The following is a 17,543-nucleotide window of genomic DNA, read 5'->3' as shown; positions in this document are numbered from 1 at the left end:
GGTAAGGGGGGGCGAGCCGAACACCATGGCTGGAAAAAGGTTTGCGAGTGGGAGGAAAGAAGCATCGGCTTTGACTGAGGTTTCTTCCTGTGCGTTCGGAACGGGGCCGCCCTGCTGGGTCTCACAGACCTGTTTTGCACCACTCTGCCACGAAGCATCTGGGGAAATAGCTTTTCTACAAAATAGGTCATCTTTCCACACTTGTTATGCTCCTTATTGACTTCGCTGAAATAGCCACAGCACAAAAGAAATTCTCTCTGGAGGTGCTTTTCTGAGACGACGCGCTCCCTCTGCCCCTTCAGGAGCCGGGCTCCTGAAGGTAGGCCAGGCGCCTGGGCTTTAAGGACATCCCGGGTCTTCCTTTTCCCCCCACCCAGAAATGGAACACCTGGCTTTTGCTTATACTTCCAAACCTATTAGGGAGTGATCATAACAAGAGAAACTGATACTGACATGAATTATACCATTGTTCTATTTCATCTATTTAGTAACCCCAAGTTGCAATTTTTAGAAAAAAGATTACCTTTTAAATAACGGATTCATTATGGTCCATGAATGAGTGCCATGTTCCCGTGTTCAAAACGTCACTCACCATTAAGGCCATGCGCTGGTAAGTGGTACCGATTTGCCACTTCCCCCTTAAATACAAACGCCCCTGACCGGAGGCCTAGGATCATGGGAGGTGAGCTTACGGGTTTCCTGGGCTCTTAGCGCGTCACCTGTGCTGCCAGGCACCCCGTGAATCTCCACTCTGCCATCAGGCCTGTAAGTGTTCCCCTCCGTGGTGAAGGTGGAGAGGCAAACTCGCACTGCTGAGGTTCTGGCCAAAGTACCACCATCCACTTCAAGGCCGAGTTCAGAAATCACAGACCCTTATGATGGGGGTGGGAAGGGAGACAGCCAGCGTCCCTTCTAGCCGCAAACCTAGCTTTGGGAAATGAGAGGCGAGAACAGACCTGGACACAGGCTGGTGAGTGGACTGGGCCTCAGCTCTGTGCCGCTCCCGAGACCCCATGGGAAACCTGCCCTGGCTCTGGCAGGTGAACAATGCAGAGTATTCTCTGGAAACCTCCCTTCAAGCTCGTGAAATCCACACATTGTTTTTCATCATTAGTTTCCAAATGCACAGAGTGTCTTGTCTGGCCCTTCTCTAAGTGCTGAGGTGACACAAAGGAAGGAAAGGGCTGATCTCTGCAGGGGACAGGCTCCTCGCAGGGTGAAAAGACAGGTAAGACAGATGCCATTCAAAGCCAGGAGACACGCAGAGGGAGGTGGTGCCTGGGACACAGACACTGTAGCTGGCCATAAGCAGAGGCCCCACGTACCTGATATGGCATACAGATTGGAGTGCTGGTACTCATAGTCAGCCCGAGTGCTGTTCCTGCCTCGGAAGGTAGCAGGGAGCGTTAGTGAGATGTGCCTAAGAAAGAGACGGAGGAGAGAGGAGGTTACAGGGCGCACAGAGCACTCCCCAAGGCTCAGAAAGCACCCGCGCCACCACTAGCCTGCAGCAGCACAGAGCAGGAGGAGGGGGCTCCCCCTGGAGCAGGCCCCCCCAACAGCTCAAAGCCCCCCAAGGAATTCAGAAGTTTCCAGACATCAGCAACCACCTTCTTCAATTCCAAGAATATCCAAGTGGAGGAAAAGGTTTCCCAAGCCTTATGGCATGCATGAGCAACTTTGTCTAGATCTCTGCTCACTGTGCAAAATACACCCGCAGAAACAAATCACTTGACCCTGACCAGAAGCCTGGGCATGTTCCGCCATCTTGCTTCCGTTGTCCATCCAATGGCTTTCATTCCTGTCCCATAGGGCAGAGTATGGGCAAGGAGCACTTTGTGAATGAAGGTCTAGAGTATTATTACTACCACGTGAGTCCAAGAAAACATACAACCACTGAGACTCAGAATGACCTGCTCTCCCGAACTGCTGGGTCTGCGTGTTCGCCCTCGGGCAGGAGTACACAGTAGGTGCTCAGGAAATCATCTCAATTGATCCAGCACTGGCTTTTTATGACACAGGTGTTGGCCATTAAAGCTCAAGGTGCCCACAGAGCCCAAGTGAGTATTCAAGCAGAGTAAATAATCCATTTGGTGTGGTCATTAGCTGCCTTTAGCAAATGCAAAAAAAGATTAAGATGATAAGAAATATATTTCAAACCCAACAGGTCTGGGAGAAAAAACAACAATAAGGCATCTTACTGGTAGGCCTAGGGATTGGCTTGAATGAGTTCAGTAGCCCGAGTTTTGGCCGCACTCAGTCATTTCCGAAAGGGAAAAGATCGAGGAAGGGAGCATTTATGACACAGTTTTATGTTGTACATGTTGCCTTTTTCACACAACAAATGCATGACCTTCTAGGAATGACGCCTGAATGCACAGGCTCCCGGGAGGGAAGGTTCTCTAGGCAAGACCTGTTCCCACAGGGTCTCTTGGTGACAAGACGAGCACCAAAGGTTGTAAAGGCATTTGGTTTGCTTGCTGTAGCATGAATACCGAGGCGAACATCTGTGCCATGGAACGGCCTGGCTCAACCCGGTGGGTAGAGGGCTTTGCTGAGCACTGGCTAGACCCAGGGCTGGCGGAAGACGGGGTGGGAACCAGCAGACCTAAGTGCAGGGAGACTCTGACATGTGTGGAGCGGATCTGAGTGTCTGCTCTTACTGAGGCTAACGAAGGATGCAGAGGTTCACTCGCTGAAGGAGTGCCCGGGTTACAGGGGATCGAGGTGTAGAAACAAAGCACCAGATGCAACAGGGCAGGTGCCTGGATGCGAGGGAGCACAAGCCTCTGAGAAAGAGGCCGGGGTTCTAGTGACACCTTGTAAGAAGAGGACACGGGTACTGATGGAGTAAAAGGAACTCACTGGGTGATCAGGGAAAGCCAACCCTCCGGCAGAGGGTCAGGGTATGTATGGAAGTGAGGCTGGAAATGTTGGGGCTAGGTTGGAAGGGACCCCCACCACTGCCATGCTCCAAGACTTCATCCCCTCAGATGAGAGTTCCTAACTCTGTTTTGCCCATCACAGCACAAACGAAGGCATCAGGGCTGCGGGGCACTCACTAACAATACAGAGTCACAGCCATGAGCCCGGGGAGCCCGGATCAGGGGGCCTGGGGTGCGGCCAGGAATCTATCTTTAACAGCTCCAGGAGTGACGCTGAAGGCCGGCCAGGTTTGCGACCCTGAGAGGGTAAGGAGCAGCTGCAGGAGGGTTTTACACAGTTGATCAACGCCTCTGACCACAGCACTGAGTCAGTGAAGCTGAGCACACAGAAGAATGAATTATGGACTGTGGCTGCGGTTGAGCGGAGCTAAAATGATGACAGGTGACCCCGCAGAGGGTGTCCGCCATGTGCCAGGCCTCGGGGGATGCTGAGCTCAGGCGGTCTCTTTTGGCTGGAGGCATTCAGGAAGGCTCGAGGAGGAGGTGGGTGTTAGCAGAACTTTGGAAGACAGGCAGACCTGGATGGCAAAGAGCCAAGCAGAAGCCAGAAGAGAAAAGAGGGTCAGTGCAGCCATTCAGTGGTTAAAGAGAGGCTGAGAGTCTGACAGGAGAATATGCAGATGGGGCCTGGTGTGGGGGGTGGGTAGTGCTGAACAGGCAGGACCCCTGTGTGCACAGAGCTCACCCTGCAGCGGGGGGGGGGGGGGGCAGGAAAATACCCACAAAGTTAAGGGAACACCTGCTTACAAAGAGAATCACGCATGTGTCTGGGGAGAACGGAGGACTCCCGGGAGGGAGGACGGGGAGCAGGGCTCCAGGCTCCGCAGTGAGTCTCCTACATGGCAGGGAATCTGGTGAAGGGAGGACCTGGCAGGGGGCTAGGGTGGCCGGAGCCTGAAGGCCAGGAGAGGGTGTGGCACCAGGCACAAAAGGGCTGCCAGGCCACTGCCCGGGGTGGGGGTGGGAGGGCCTACATGAGCTCGACTTGATCCAGGAGGATTTTAAAGGAGAGATGTGGAAAGATCCTATTTGCAGTTTTAAAAGATTGCCTGCCTATGGGAAGGTGAGGAAATAAAACGGCGATGCCGTGGTAGACGGGAACGGAGCAGCAAATTACAGTGGGGATTCTCATGAAACTGCAATTATTGAGCACTTACTGTGTGTAGACCCTTCCCAGTTCCTGCCAAAGTGTCCTACGGCAACCCTCTGAACAGTTTGGGGGAAACTGTGTGGTGTACAGGACTTAAAAACAAAGGCTATACCAGAGAAACTAAGGTGCCTGGCTCCTTAGCTGCCCCGCCCGATGTGGACTCCCTGGTCTCAACTTTTCCTGCTTCTCTGGGACACCTGATCGTGCCTGGCTGACATGCTCTGCCACCCTCCCTACCCTGGCCAGCCCCTCTTCCTTGCAGATGTCCTTTCTGGTCCCTCCTCCAACTTTTAAAAAGTTACTCTTTGTTAGGGTTCTGCTTGAGCTCTGTCCTCATTCCATATGCTTTCCCAAGGCAAACTCGTCCCCTGCCATTCCCTGACTTTAGCTGTGATCACACACTAGCCCACCTTTCCCAACTGTCTCTTGCCCAGCTTACTTTTCCCTCTACCCGGAAGAGGGGAAAGTTCTGTAAATCTCTGAATATGCGATGTGATGTTCATGCCTTAGCCTGACTCTTTATCCAGGCTGTTTCCCTTTGTAGAATCTCCATTTCTTCCTTACCTACACTCCGAACTCCTATTCATCCCTCAAGACCCCACCTAAGCATGCCTTCTTTGTTAGAACCTTCCCCGGGCTTGTTCTGGGCTCACCGGAGGCCTGCATGTCCCTTCTCTCTCCAGTTTGCACAAAATATTTGAAGCATCTGATACGAGCCTGTCTTCCTAACACGACTGTGTTAGGGCCGAAAATCAGGGCCGAAGCTCATCAATTTGTGCCCATTTTGTAGGATGATTTTTGACCTGGAGTAGATAGTAGTTGAGCACATGTTGACCAAATCAAGTGCTGAATCTACTCCAATAAAACCTCTGGATCTTTTTGGTATAAACTGCAGAGCGTCTATGACTCCATTTCTGCCCATGTGCGTGTTTGCCAATCAGACTCATGCGGTCTTTATTATACCAGGCATCCCACTAGTCTCTGCCCTGGAAGAAAACAGATATAAGAAGGGATCGGTGGTGATTGGGAATTTATGGGAGGTGGTGGTGGGGGTGGGAGAGAGAAAAAGGATTTCTGATCTCCTATAGACAATGTGTGGTTCACAGAGTACATGTGACGTTAACAGCGCATTCGAGTCGCACACCGACTGTATCTTCGACAGTCATAGCTCAACAGGAACGCGGTGAACAGAAATGAAGTCACCCCAGACTCTGGCTCCTCAGCTGCTACAGGACGGTATGAAGCAGCATCCAGAGAGAAGAGAGGCTCCCGACCAGGGACAGCTTTAGGGAGAAGGGTTCCCTACATTGCAAAGAGCTGCTTTTCACTTCTGTTGTCCAGACTCAGGAAGGAGGAAATGTGGGGGTGTGAGGAGGAAAAGCCACAGCAAAGCCTCCTGTAATGAGAATGGGCAGTTGGGGCCGAGGGGACAGGTAACCTGTGGTTAAAGGGAAAGAGCAAGTCACCTGCTGAAGGAGAAGTGGCCCAGGGGCACCGCAGCGTCTGATTAGCCTGAAAGTGACAGATGACAGGAACCAGCGAGGCTCTGGTGATTGCAGAGTGAAAGGAGATTCTAGTTCCCCAGCAGGGGCCGGGTGGAGTGGGGAGACCTCATGCCAGGCACTGGGCTGGGTGCCTTCACGTACATGCCTCGCCTCATCCTCCTGGCAACATTTTCCAATTGGAATAGTTAACTCCCTTCGATAGAACAGGGAACGGGGCGGGGGGCTTCAGAGGGAAAGCTAACAAAGAGAATGCTGGGAATTAGGGAAAACGTTCATCCACGTATCTTCCGGGGGTAAACACTATTATCTGGAAGTTGCCCTACTGTATCATCTCGGTTTTCAGGTTTATAGAGCGAGGACTGCACAGTCTATCCCGAGACCCTTTTACAAGCGACGAGGCCAAGGACTCAGCATCTTGGCCACTGACTGGCTTGATGATCATGGCAGGACACAGTCCCTCTGATGCCATGTCACCAAGGGAGAAGCAACAGAATGGGACACCCCACGGCCCAACTACATGCCCAGGGAGGAAGAGCAGTGGTGGCAGTTAGCAGCACTGATCTTGGAGTCAGCCTGATGTAGGTTCAAGTCCCAGCACCGCCCCCGGGAGCTGGGTGCCCCGCAGGGACGGCGTGTTGCCCCCTCCTGCATACCTCGTGACCAGGCCAAGCAGATGTCACAGAACCAGGCATGTTGTGAGCGTGCAGAAGCAGAATGTCCCTTATAATTTCCCATACAGCTCCTATTCTGATTCTTCCCACTCCAGTCATTATTTTAGCGTCCCACTGATGAAGGGCTCAGTCCAGGACCATGACAGAACCCGCCGGTACCCTCCCTCCACATTAGAATGAAATCCAAATGCCCCGTGGTTGGGAGGTCCTACCAGCCCGTGGCTCCTCTCTGAGCTTGTCTTGTTCATGGTCCCCGCACTCACATCCTCCAACCTTACCAGCTCCCGGCACTCTTGTTCCTGCCTCATGGCCTTTGTGCTTGCTGTTCCCTCTGCCTTAAACACCCTTCCTCCAGTTCTCCAGACGCTGGCTCCTCCCCGAGGCAGGTCACCCCCCTAGATGCCTGCTGGGGCACCTTGCCTCCAGTCACTCTTACAACACCCCACTATCCTCTCTGCAGACCCTTCCCACTCTACAGGACTGTCCGATTTGTTCACAGGTCACCATAACATGATCTACACTACACTTTCCACCGTATCGCCAGTGCCTAGAATAGTGTCCTCCACACAGAGGAGACTTAAAATATGAGAGCCTATAAGATCAATTGATAGGTGATCTTACAGAATATTGAATGAATGAGTGAATCTTATACTGACTTGTACTTTGACTTACATGAAAACTTCCCACTTTTCTCTTTCTCATCCCCAGGACAGGGCTGGTTAACTGGAAAATGCAGTTATTTCTGATTCCTGAGTATTTTTACATAAACAGTAAATACATTCATCATGGCATTGTTTATAAAGCCAAAAACTGGAATCAGATCTTAAACAATAGGGGACTGCTTAAAAAATTATGGTACAACTGTCTGATGAAATATTTTACAGTCATTCAAAACACTTCAGAAGACCAACAGCCAGAGCCCATGCCTCTTACTGCAGCATCTAGAGAGAAGAGGTATCAAATCCTCATTTTCACACTTGAAGTTGTGATTGGTTAACCCAACACCTTGGCTTCTTTCCCACAGCCTAATTGTCTAAAGAGATGAAAGGAACATGCCATTCATGATGCTGGGTGTTGCTGGCAGAGGAAAGAAGGAGCCAGGCACTTCGGCAGATCATGGACCCGAGATGCCCAGCTCTTCTGAAGCACCCAGTCCAGAGGGTTCTAAGAACAAGCAGGTATTCCATGGCTTCTAGCCAAACTGAGCAGTCTAAGAATGTGACTGCTGTTGGGGTCTCCTGGACAGCATGTTTGGCAAGGTTATATCAATGGGTTCCAAAGTCGTTGATTACTCCAGAAGCAGAGCCCTTGTTTTAGATTTTAGGAAAGCTCATAAAGATCACTAGCAGGCCAAGAGATAGACCTAAGGACTCAGGAAACCATCTCTAGCTAGGTAGGCACCTAGAGAGGAAGACTTTCTAGAACCATCCCCAGTAGGCCTTGGACCACTGGAACAAACTGTCAGAGGCCAACAATTTCTGCCACCTGACTTGAATGATGGCTTATTCTTCCAAAATCTATCTGGTCACTGGAGAATTCCAAGTAGAAGAGGGTGCACTGTACCAAGCTCTCCTCCCCATTCCCTATGCAGGGGACAGCCCAGAAGATGGGGGCCTGCCGGACTGAGCAACCACCACTTTCTGCAGGAGGGACTGGCTGTTGTGGAACAAATAGGTCAGTGTCCCACGGGCTGCTGACAACGGCTCTGGCTGAATAGATGCTAAGGGAAATATCATTTTCCCCCCAAGTCAGTTTTAGGCACCTTATTCAATTAACATGGCCACTAGCTGCAGACAGCTCCATAGGAAAGCCCTTCAGTTATAGAATACATTTTATTAGGTGACAATAGTTGCCAGCACGATTTATTTCCTTTGATGGGATTCTGCCTTTTCCTTGTTAATTTAAATCTGTATTTTCTAGTGCTGATTCCAGGTCTGTGTGAATTTTTAAAATGTTACCATTAATCTTCTGGACCCAGTGGCCACATAGAATGGAGCTGGCTCTGCCCAGGCAGTGGGGATGCCTGATGTCCTCTCAGACTGTCAGGGGGCAGTGTGGACGGAGTGGTGGCCGGTAAGGCAGAGGCAGACTCACAGTTAGAGACAGATGTCACTTTCAGGTCTCACCTCCTTTTTAAAAAAAATTTTATTTATTTTTTTTAGGATTTATTTATTTGAGAGCAAGTGAGCACAGGAGTGGGGGACGGGGGAGGGAGGGACGGAGGGAGAGGGAGTAACAGGCCCCCCGCTAAGCAGGGAGCCCAAAGCAGGGCTCCACCCCACAACCCCGAGATCATGACCTGAGCTGCAACCAAGAGTCAGACACCTAACCGACTGAGCCACCCAGGCGCCCCAGAGTTTTTCAGAAGCTGCATGACTTGTGGGGTCATCACTCTGAGGTCTCCTTGCATACTTGTATGCTCCACATTGTTCTCAGTTTTAACTTCCAGTAAGGTAATTATAGGTTAACACAAGCCACGTAAACACAAGCTCTTTGGAATGCTCCATTTTTAAAGATTAAGAAGTCCTAGACTCAAAGTTTTCAAACCACTGCTGTAGGGCAGCCTGTTGAACCTGACTCTACAGAAGCCCAAGGTCTGAAGTTGGTGGGGTTGGGCTCAGAAGAGTAAGAACAAGAACAAAGGCTTGGTCTCCATGGGATGCTTCATTAAAGAAAATGGTGCTCATGGAAAAAAGTTAATACATTTCCACCAAGTGGGAAAAAAGACAGAAGGACAAGACTTACTTGTTACGGCATGCAAGTAACTATTCTCAAGAATTTAGTTCGACGGCACCTGGTGGCTCAGGTGGTATGTGCCTGCCTTTGGCTACAGTCCAGATCCCGTGGTCCTAAGCTCCCCGCTCAGTGGGGAGGCTGCTTCTCCCTCTGGCCCTCCCCCCACTCATTTTCTTTTTCTTTCTCTCTCTCTAACAAATATAATCTTTAAAAAAAAAAAAAGAATTTAGTTTGAGAATAAAGTAGTCTAAGATAATGGAAGGTTTTGCTTTTCCCTAGTATCCATTTGCCTGAGCCCTGCGAGGGCACATGGCTAAGCTATCAACTGTTTGTTGATACATATAAAGGAAGAAAAGAGCAGAGCAGGAATAAAAATACGAATGACCCATGAGATTCTCAGAACTATCCTGGACAAGACGAAAGGAAGAGACAAAATTATTAAGTCTGAAAGGCCTAGGGTTTGATAATCTCCCCTTAAATGCATCTTGATTTAACAGACACAGCATGGTGGGAAGGCAACAGTGCCTGGACAGCCAGCCAGGAAGGAGGAGTCCAGTGTCTGGCTGTTTGAACTGGAACATGAGGTTCCTCACACGAAAGCCACCTCACAGCTCCCCGAAAAGCCTGGGAGTCCCTCTTCTGACTAGCAGAGACTAAATCCTTTGAGAATGTAAACTTGTGTTTGGGGGACAGAGCAGGAGTGAGTGGCAGGCCGCTCCAAGACAGAAACATTATCCCCCAAATAATGAGGAATGACATTTGTTTATTCACTCTCACTGGTACAAAGAACCAATAGTTGAAAAAAAATCAAATCAGGTGGATGAAGTGATACATGTCCTTGAAAAACCAAGATTGGATGACTTTTTGGGCCAGCGACGGCTCTGGCCAGCCTCCTGTCACTGAGGCCCTATAAAAACTAAGGTGAACAGAGAAAGGTGATGAAGAATTAGAAAATAATCTACCCAATAATGACCACCTAAGTGAGATGGGGGGGTAACTCACATACCCTGTCTTTTGGCCACCACCCAGTCTAAATACATCCTTTTGCTGGTCTACAAAAAATGTCATACAACAAGATAAGAACATTAGCTTTAAAAAAAAGAATTTACTATAGGATATAGAGAAATTTATCTGCATTAGAAATAACAGAGAAATAAAATTCCAAAAGAACTAAATCAATAGTATCATGGAAAAGCCCCCCAAGATTTTCTAGAACATAGAGAAAGAAAGAACCAAGCAATGAGGAGGAAAATTATGATAAACACAGAGAACCAACCTGAATATTCTAGGTGTTAGAAAGAAACCACAATAATTAAAAGAGAAGTAACAATCAGAAACAGAAGTTTACAGTCTGTCTAATTAAAAAACAACAATAACGACTCCATATTACAGAGTCAATAGGGCTTTCAACATTCCAACAAAATCAATAAAGAGACTCATGGCTAAATAAATACGGATATCCAGACTCCCAATTTCAAGACTTAGTGTAAAGCTACAATAATCAATATGGTGTGGTATTAGAGCATAAAGACAGACATACAGATCAATGCTACAGAAGGGACAGTCCAGAAATAGATCTACGCATATATGATCAATCGATTTTCAACAAAAGGTGCCAAGACAATTCAAGGGAAAAAGGGTAATCTTTCCAACAAATGGTGTTAGAACACCTGGATACCCACATGTAAATAAATGAACCTTGACGCTTACCTCACACCATATATAAAATGACCCAAGAGGTTCACAGAACTGTTTCTTAGAAAAGAGGAAAGAGAAAGGGTAAATTACTAAGTCTGGAAGTCCTAGTATTTCACTTTTTATTTCAATGTATCTTAACTTCACAGGCAGAGCATGGCCTCTTCTAGAAGAAAACAAAGGGGAAGACTTTGTGACCTTAGGCTTGGTGAAAATTTCTTAAATAAGACACAAAAACCCACAAACCATATAAGGAAAAAGAAGATCAATCAACTGGACTTCACCAACACTTAAAACTCTTGTTCTTTAGAAGGTCTATTACATAAATGAAAAGATAACCCACAGACCTGAAGAAGTTATCTGTAAACACATACCCAATTTATAGCCAGCATTTATACAGAACTCTTAAAACTTAATAGAAAAAAAAACAACAGTCCAATTTAAAGAAATGGCTAAAAGATCAGAACAGACCCTTCACTAAAGAAAATGTATGAATGGTCAATCAGCACATGAAAAGATGTTCAACATCACTGGTCATTAGGGAGGTGACATTGAAGCCATGGTCTGATGCCAACATGTGTCTTCTAGAATGGCAAAAATCGCGCAAAATATCAACTGTGGGCAAGGTTGAGAAATAGACGGAACTCTTCTGCATTGCTGGTGGGAAGGTAAAATGGTACAACCACTGCAGGAAACAGAAGTTTCTTAGAAAATTTAACACATCCTACCACTGGAGCCAGCCATTACACTTCTTGGTTTTTACCCAAGAGGAATGAAAGCGTAGGTCTATACAAAGATCTGTACACAAACATACCAAGCAGTTTATTTGTAATAAAAAACAAGCCAAATGTCCAGTAATAGGTGACTTGGTAAGTATATTGAAGAACATCTCACAATGGATACTACTCAACAATAAAATGGAAACAGGGGTGCCTGGGTGGCTCAGTAGATTAAAGCCTCTGCCTTCGGCTCAGGTCATGATCTCAGGGTCCTGGGATCGAGTCCGGCATTGGGCTCTCTGCTCAGCAGGGAGCCTGCTTCCCTCTCTCTCTGTCTGCCTCTCTGCCTACTTGTGATCTCTGTCTGTCAAATAAATAAAATCTTTAAAAATAAAATAAAATGGAAACAAACTACTGATGCACTTGATGTGGATAAATCTCAAGATAATAATGCCGAGTAAAATAGGCAAGGTAAAAAATACACATGGTATTATTCCATTATATTATGGAACATTCTAGGAAATACGAACTAGCCCATAGAGATAGAAAGCAGATCAGTGGTCGGCCTGAGGAGGGAGGGTGGACTATGAAGGAGCACAAGGAAGTTTTGGAGGTGGCACGATCTTGAATTCAGTGATGGTATTATAAGTGTAAATATACAAGCTCATCAAATTCTATTTAAATATGTGCAGTTTATTGTATACTGAATATACTGTAGTAAAGCTGAAAATATTTCCTCGTCTAAAAAAATTTAAAAAAAAGGGGGGGGAGGCTAAAGAAGGAAACTAATTGGGCTGACAGGACTAGGGAACAGCAATGAAGAGAGACCCACCACTAGATGAAGCCCGGCAGACACTGATGGTGATTTCAGACTTTTCCTCTATCATACTATGGGCCTGAAGACAATGGAGCCACAGAAGTTTAAGGAGAGAGAGCGGCTTTTCAGAAACTACTTATTCCTTCAAGTTGTCTCTTCTATGTGAAGACACCGACAAAAAAAAAAAAAAAAAAAAAGATCATTCACGTCCCTTTCTCTGAAAGAAATACATTCAAATGTGCTCCAGAGGATGTGAAATTAAGACTTAAGAACGGGGAAGGAAGCAGACAAAAGGACTGACTTTTCGCTTTCCCTCTAGAAATGTGGCCTGAGGAAATAACCGGAAACATGGGAAAGGAATTATTTAAGATAAAAACAAGCAAACAACATTAGCTGCCGTTGTCACAGGGCTTACCCTGCGCACGCATCACGCAACCCCCACCCGCACCCCACGACTAGGCGCTGGGATCCTCTCTGGTTGACAGATGGCCTCAGAAAGGCTCAGCCGTTTGCCTGAGGGGATACGGCTTGGGTCTGAACCCTGCTGGGGAAAATCACAAAACGCAGCTCGGAATCATGATGCTTGACTCAAAAACCGGAACGTTATAGAATGTTATAAACGTGATATAATTTATAGGACATTATAAAGCATCTGATTCAGAATACCGTCCGGACATAAAATGATGTTTCCAGGTTTTCTGGGTGGGACCCTGTGGTGCTGGGAGAGGGAACTCAGGGGCAGGAGAGGCGGGAGCCGGGTCCTTTCAGGCGGCGTTTGAAAGAGCGGCGAACCGGGGAAATGTTCATAGGACACTAGATGAGGACAGAACAAGAAGGAATGAGCCAGACATAGTTTTGTTTTTTTGTTTTTTTTTAAATATCACCACAGCCAAATCTCTAAGACTCAGCTGTTCGGTCAAAACAAAATGAAATGAAACAAAACCTGCGTACAGAAACTCCCCTGCACGCAGTGTATTTCTGTGGTTGTGCATATGCGGATGCGTGGAAGGATCAAAGGGGCCTGGGAGAAAGCACCAGCTCCCAGCAGAGATGGCCCGGGGCTGGCGGCAGGACTGGGATCGGCCAGCATGAATACAGACTCCCCCCTGCCCTCCCCTTTCACATATTTTACGTGTTAGTTTTTTCCAATGAGAAGTTTTCTTTTTATCAGTAAGAAGATGGCAGAAAACAGAAGTTGCTGGGAGTTAGTCTAGCTTTCAAACGTATATGAAAGCAGACAACACAGCGTTTGGTGCTAAAGGAACATCTTGTTTTCTAGAGGACCCGTCTGCTGGTGGACAAGGACCAGAGGTGACATACAGAAAGAAAGTACAGAAATGGGGATGGGTGGCAGCAGAGGAATATAATATGCAAAAGCCACGATAATCGAGTGAGGGTGGTCAGGTGGGGGGAAGAACACAGCAAACGGCTACATGAAATTCCACTTTATTCCTGCAAAACACCATCGGGAAGAAGTCATCTGTGACACACAGCTTCTGTGCCAGGTGTAAGGACGTGCTTAATGAATGCCATTTAATGAAGAAAAAGGCTCTTATAAAACACCTGGCACAAGCAGGGTGAGGGAGTCACAGGGAAGGGGACCCTCGCTGCACCTGCTGGCATTTTAATAAGCACCTTCTAGAGCGTCCGCTCTCCAAGGCTGGTCAACGGTGTCAGAATGAGGTCCCTGACCATTGCCCACGCTTGCTGACAGTTTAGGCAAGCTTATTTCTTAAGAACCATATGCTCAGGTATCAGATTGCCCTGGACGGTAATTAAAATGAATCATTTTCAGCTGGAAGGCCCGACCAGCACCAGCACCGTCCTTAAAGACTTCACAGAAAGGATTCCAGCTCCGGGTCCCCCGCGCTTCCAAACTGAGCCCCGAGTTAGGATTCAGATCTGTGAAGACCCAGAGATAACATGAGACAATGTTGCACATTTTTCTTGTCACTTCATTCTACTAAAACCAAGAGTCAGTTATTTTAATGACTCCAGGCCCTAAAATAATTTCTGGTATGGGGGTTTTTCTTTTTTCATTGATTTTGGAGCCAACCTCAGAAAGAAATCACCACGTGCCAACTTTACTACCATTTTTCACGGACCGATGAGACAGCTTTGTTTTGTTTTGTGATGGACAGACACCAGCCAAGTCTGGTTTTGTAAAACCTAAAGACCCATTTCCTTTACAGTGATATCCACTATCTCATAAACTTGCTATGCCCAGACTTGAAACTTAATTCCAAATAAACTGAATGAATTGATGCCATCCCAGGGCAGACGGACTGTGGTACCAGCAGGCACAAGGCTGCTATAATCTTGTGTTGGGACTGGTTCGGTCCACCAGTTTTTAACTGAGCTCCTACTATAGGCCAAGAACAGGATTTGGCACAGAGATCATTAAAAAAAAAACCCAAACGATAAATGCATATCACTAAGTGAAAGATGCCAATCTGAAAAGGCTCCATACTATAGGATTCCAATTCTAGGACATTCTGGAAAAGGCAAAACTGTGGAGAGAGTAAAAAGACCGTGGTTGCCAGGGGCTGGGGGAGAGGTGAACGGGCAGGACACAGAGGATTTTTAGGGCAGTGAAAATACTCTGATGATTTTATAATGATGGACATATGTCATCATACCTTTGTCCAAACCCACAAAATGTACAACACCAAGAGTGAATCTGGAGGCAAACTGTGGACTTGGGGTGATTACGATGTGACAGTGTAGTTTTATCCCTGGTGGGGGAAAAAAATAAGTACCACTCTAGTGAGTATATTGAACAGGGAAGCTGTGCATATGTGAGGACAGGGGATATACGGAAAATCTCCACACTTTCCTCTCAATTTTATAGTGAACTTAAAACTGCTCTAAGAGAAAAAAAAAAAAAAAAAGAGCCAAATGAGACTTCTATCTTTCCTCTTTAGGAATATATCTACAAGTAAATTGAAACACATAAATCGGCTAGATCATAAAGTAAAAAGCTCTAAAGATATGCAAATAAGGTTATATGTTTCCATTTTAAAGCAATGGCCAAAAAAAAAAAAAAAAAGAAAAGAAAAAGAAAAAGAAAACAAACAGGGGCGCCTGGGTGGCTCAGTGGGTTAAGCCTATGCCTTTGGCTCAGGTCATGATCTCAGGGTCCTGGGATTGAGCCCTGCATTGGGCTCTCTGCTCAGCGGAGAGCCTGCTTCCCCCTCTCTCTCTGCCTGCCTCTCTGCCTACTTGTGATCTCTCTGTGTCAAATAAATAAATAAATAAAATCTAAAAAAAAAAAAAAAAAAGAAAAGAAAAAAGAACACAACAAATATCTGTTGAGTGTCTGTCTACCATGGACCAGGCGCTCCACCAAACCCCAGGAAATGCCAGGTCCAGGGCTGTCGAAGCTGTGGTCCCATCAGTCAAGAGAAAAGACTGCAAGTGGGGACGGGTAGAAAAGCCTCAAACAATGAAGCAGAAATTCAAGAGTCAAGGCAATGAGCTGGGAGATGTCACAGAGGAAGAGACAGCAATGGAGACTCCTGGAGTCAGAGAAATGGGAGACCGTTTTAGAGTCCGATGTCAGGAGGCGGGAGGCAGGGGGAACAACACTGAAGGCTCTGTCCCCACAATCATCTATTACTATGACAGTTACCACTCACTGAGCACCTGAACTATATTCTTCATGATTCACACTCATCTCTAAGCGGCCCAACCCAACAAGGTAAGTATTATTCTACTCTTCAGGTGAAAGGAGGTTCAGAGAGGTTAGGAGACTTGCCCAAGGACACACAGCAAAAGAAACTGGCTGAGCTAGTATTTGAGTGGATGCTTTTTCCACTAGAAACATGTTGCTTTGCCGAGACAATGCAAAGCAGAAGCCAAATGTAAATGCAGACTTTCTATTTTCCATTCAAGCAACCCATTTGCTGTGATCAATACAACTTCAGCCTACCAACTTGACTATATAATGAGTTTTCCTCCTGGGCAGCACGCCCCACCCCCTCCCAACCAAAGCACTCCGCACTGGACAAGAAAACTGCCACTGGAAGACTAAGGAAATCAAAATTCCAAACTCCCCAAGTTCCTAAACGCACAGCTTTAAAGTATGTGCAGCTCGACGGCATATGGCAAATCAATTACTAGTTTAAATCTTAAAACAAAAACATGGCAAGTGTGGTGCAGAAAATAATCAAGAACAACGGTTCAGTTTAGATTACAGTGGGCCACTAGAGTTTTGAATACAATTAATCATCATTCCAGGCAATGGGAAGCCATATTGACACTTATTCCTAATTTGAATATTTAATTAGGGTGAAGTTCTTCATCAAATTATCGCAGAACTGGGAGAAAGCCTGGAAGACTTACACAATTACTATCTTAACCCCTCACCAGCTGCTCACCTGTGAGCACAGCGATCCCGCCCCAGATCCCCGCCCCAGTTTTGCGGGGCCCCTGTGCCCACAGTCTGGCTCTCCGAGAACTGGCGGCGGGTAGGGGGTACGGGGGTGTGACTGAAGCTACAGCTGGGGCAGAAAGGAGCCAAGTGGGGGCAACAGAGAGGTCTCAGGCTCAGACTGGACCCTGAACTAAAGCCTGGACACTGTGGGCCTGGCGTGGCACTTTCATGTGTCCCCTGTTTATTTCTCAGAACAATCTGCAAGGGTGATATTCTTATCCCCACTTTCCAGAAGAGGAAATTGAGACTCGGAGTAGTGACAGAATGCATTCAAGAGAACACTGGTTGTGAGCGGTATAAAGAAGGTCAAGTCAAGTTATATACCCCCCAGTATGCACCAGAAATAAGGACAAAGAATAATCAAAGGTCAAGAAAACATATTCAAAGCTGTATTTTGGATATCCCACATTGTGTATATAAATGGGGGGGCGGTGAGGAGTTGCACCCAAATTCCAGGTGGACTCAACAAGCATTCTAAAATTTAACTCTTGGATTCAAATTGTACCACTGAGTTCCTCCAACTGGGGAGTCACAAGGACTCTGTGGCCAGCTGCTCAGGGGAATGGGGCATGGAGAGGGGCAGCAAAGCTCAAGGAAACGGCCTTGTCAAGTGGACCTGAGACCTGGTATAGCGGTCTACACCCTGTACATTGGAGCCTCACAGAGGTGGGCACTGCAGAGCCTTACTGGTGTTCAAGGGGAGGGAAGTCAGTAACAGCATAAGAAAACATGGATTTTTTCCTCTCAAAATGGCAACAGCTGGACAAAGCAGTTTTTAAAAGGATTTTACTTATTTATTTTAGAGAGTGAGTGTGCAAGAGTGCACATGAATGGGGGGGGGGAGAAAGGGGGAGGGGGAGAAAGAATCTC

The 17,543-nt window shown here is 47.0% G+C and overlaps 1 protein-coding gene across 3 annotated transcripts in view; it reads right to left on the bottom strand.

Moving 5' to 3' along the window:
• MVB12B (multivesicular body subunit 12B) overlaps positions 1-17,543 on the bottom strand; it is a 183,384-nt gene that overhangs the window by 77,479 nt on the left and 88,362 nt on the right. For all 3 annotated transcript variants that reach the window (XM_032865875.1, XM_032865877.1, XM_032865876.1), the window contains exon 7: positions 1,326-1,420. In XM_032865875.1, coding sequence (XP_032721766.1) covers positions 1,326-1,420 — 95 coding nt within the window. The remainder of the gene's footprint in view (positions 1-1,325; positions 1,421-17,543) is intronic.

The sequence above is a fragment of the Lontra canadensis genome, unplaced genomic scaffold, assembly GCF_010015895.1.
Source record: "Lontra canadensis isolate GAN:19392208 unplaced genomic scaffold, GSC_riverotter_1.0 scaffold30, whole genome shotgun sequence".
Taxonomy (NCBI): domain Eukaryota; kingdom Metazoa; phylum Chordata; class Mammalia; order Carnivora; family Mustelidae; genus Lontra; species Lontra canadensis.
This window is presented reverse-complemented; position numbering and strand designations above follow the sequence as displayed.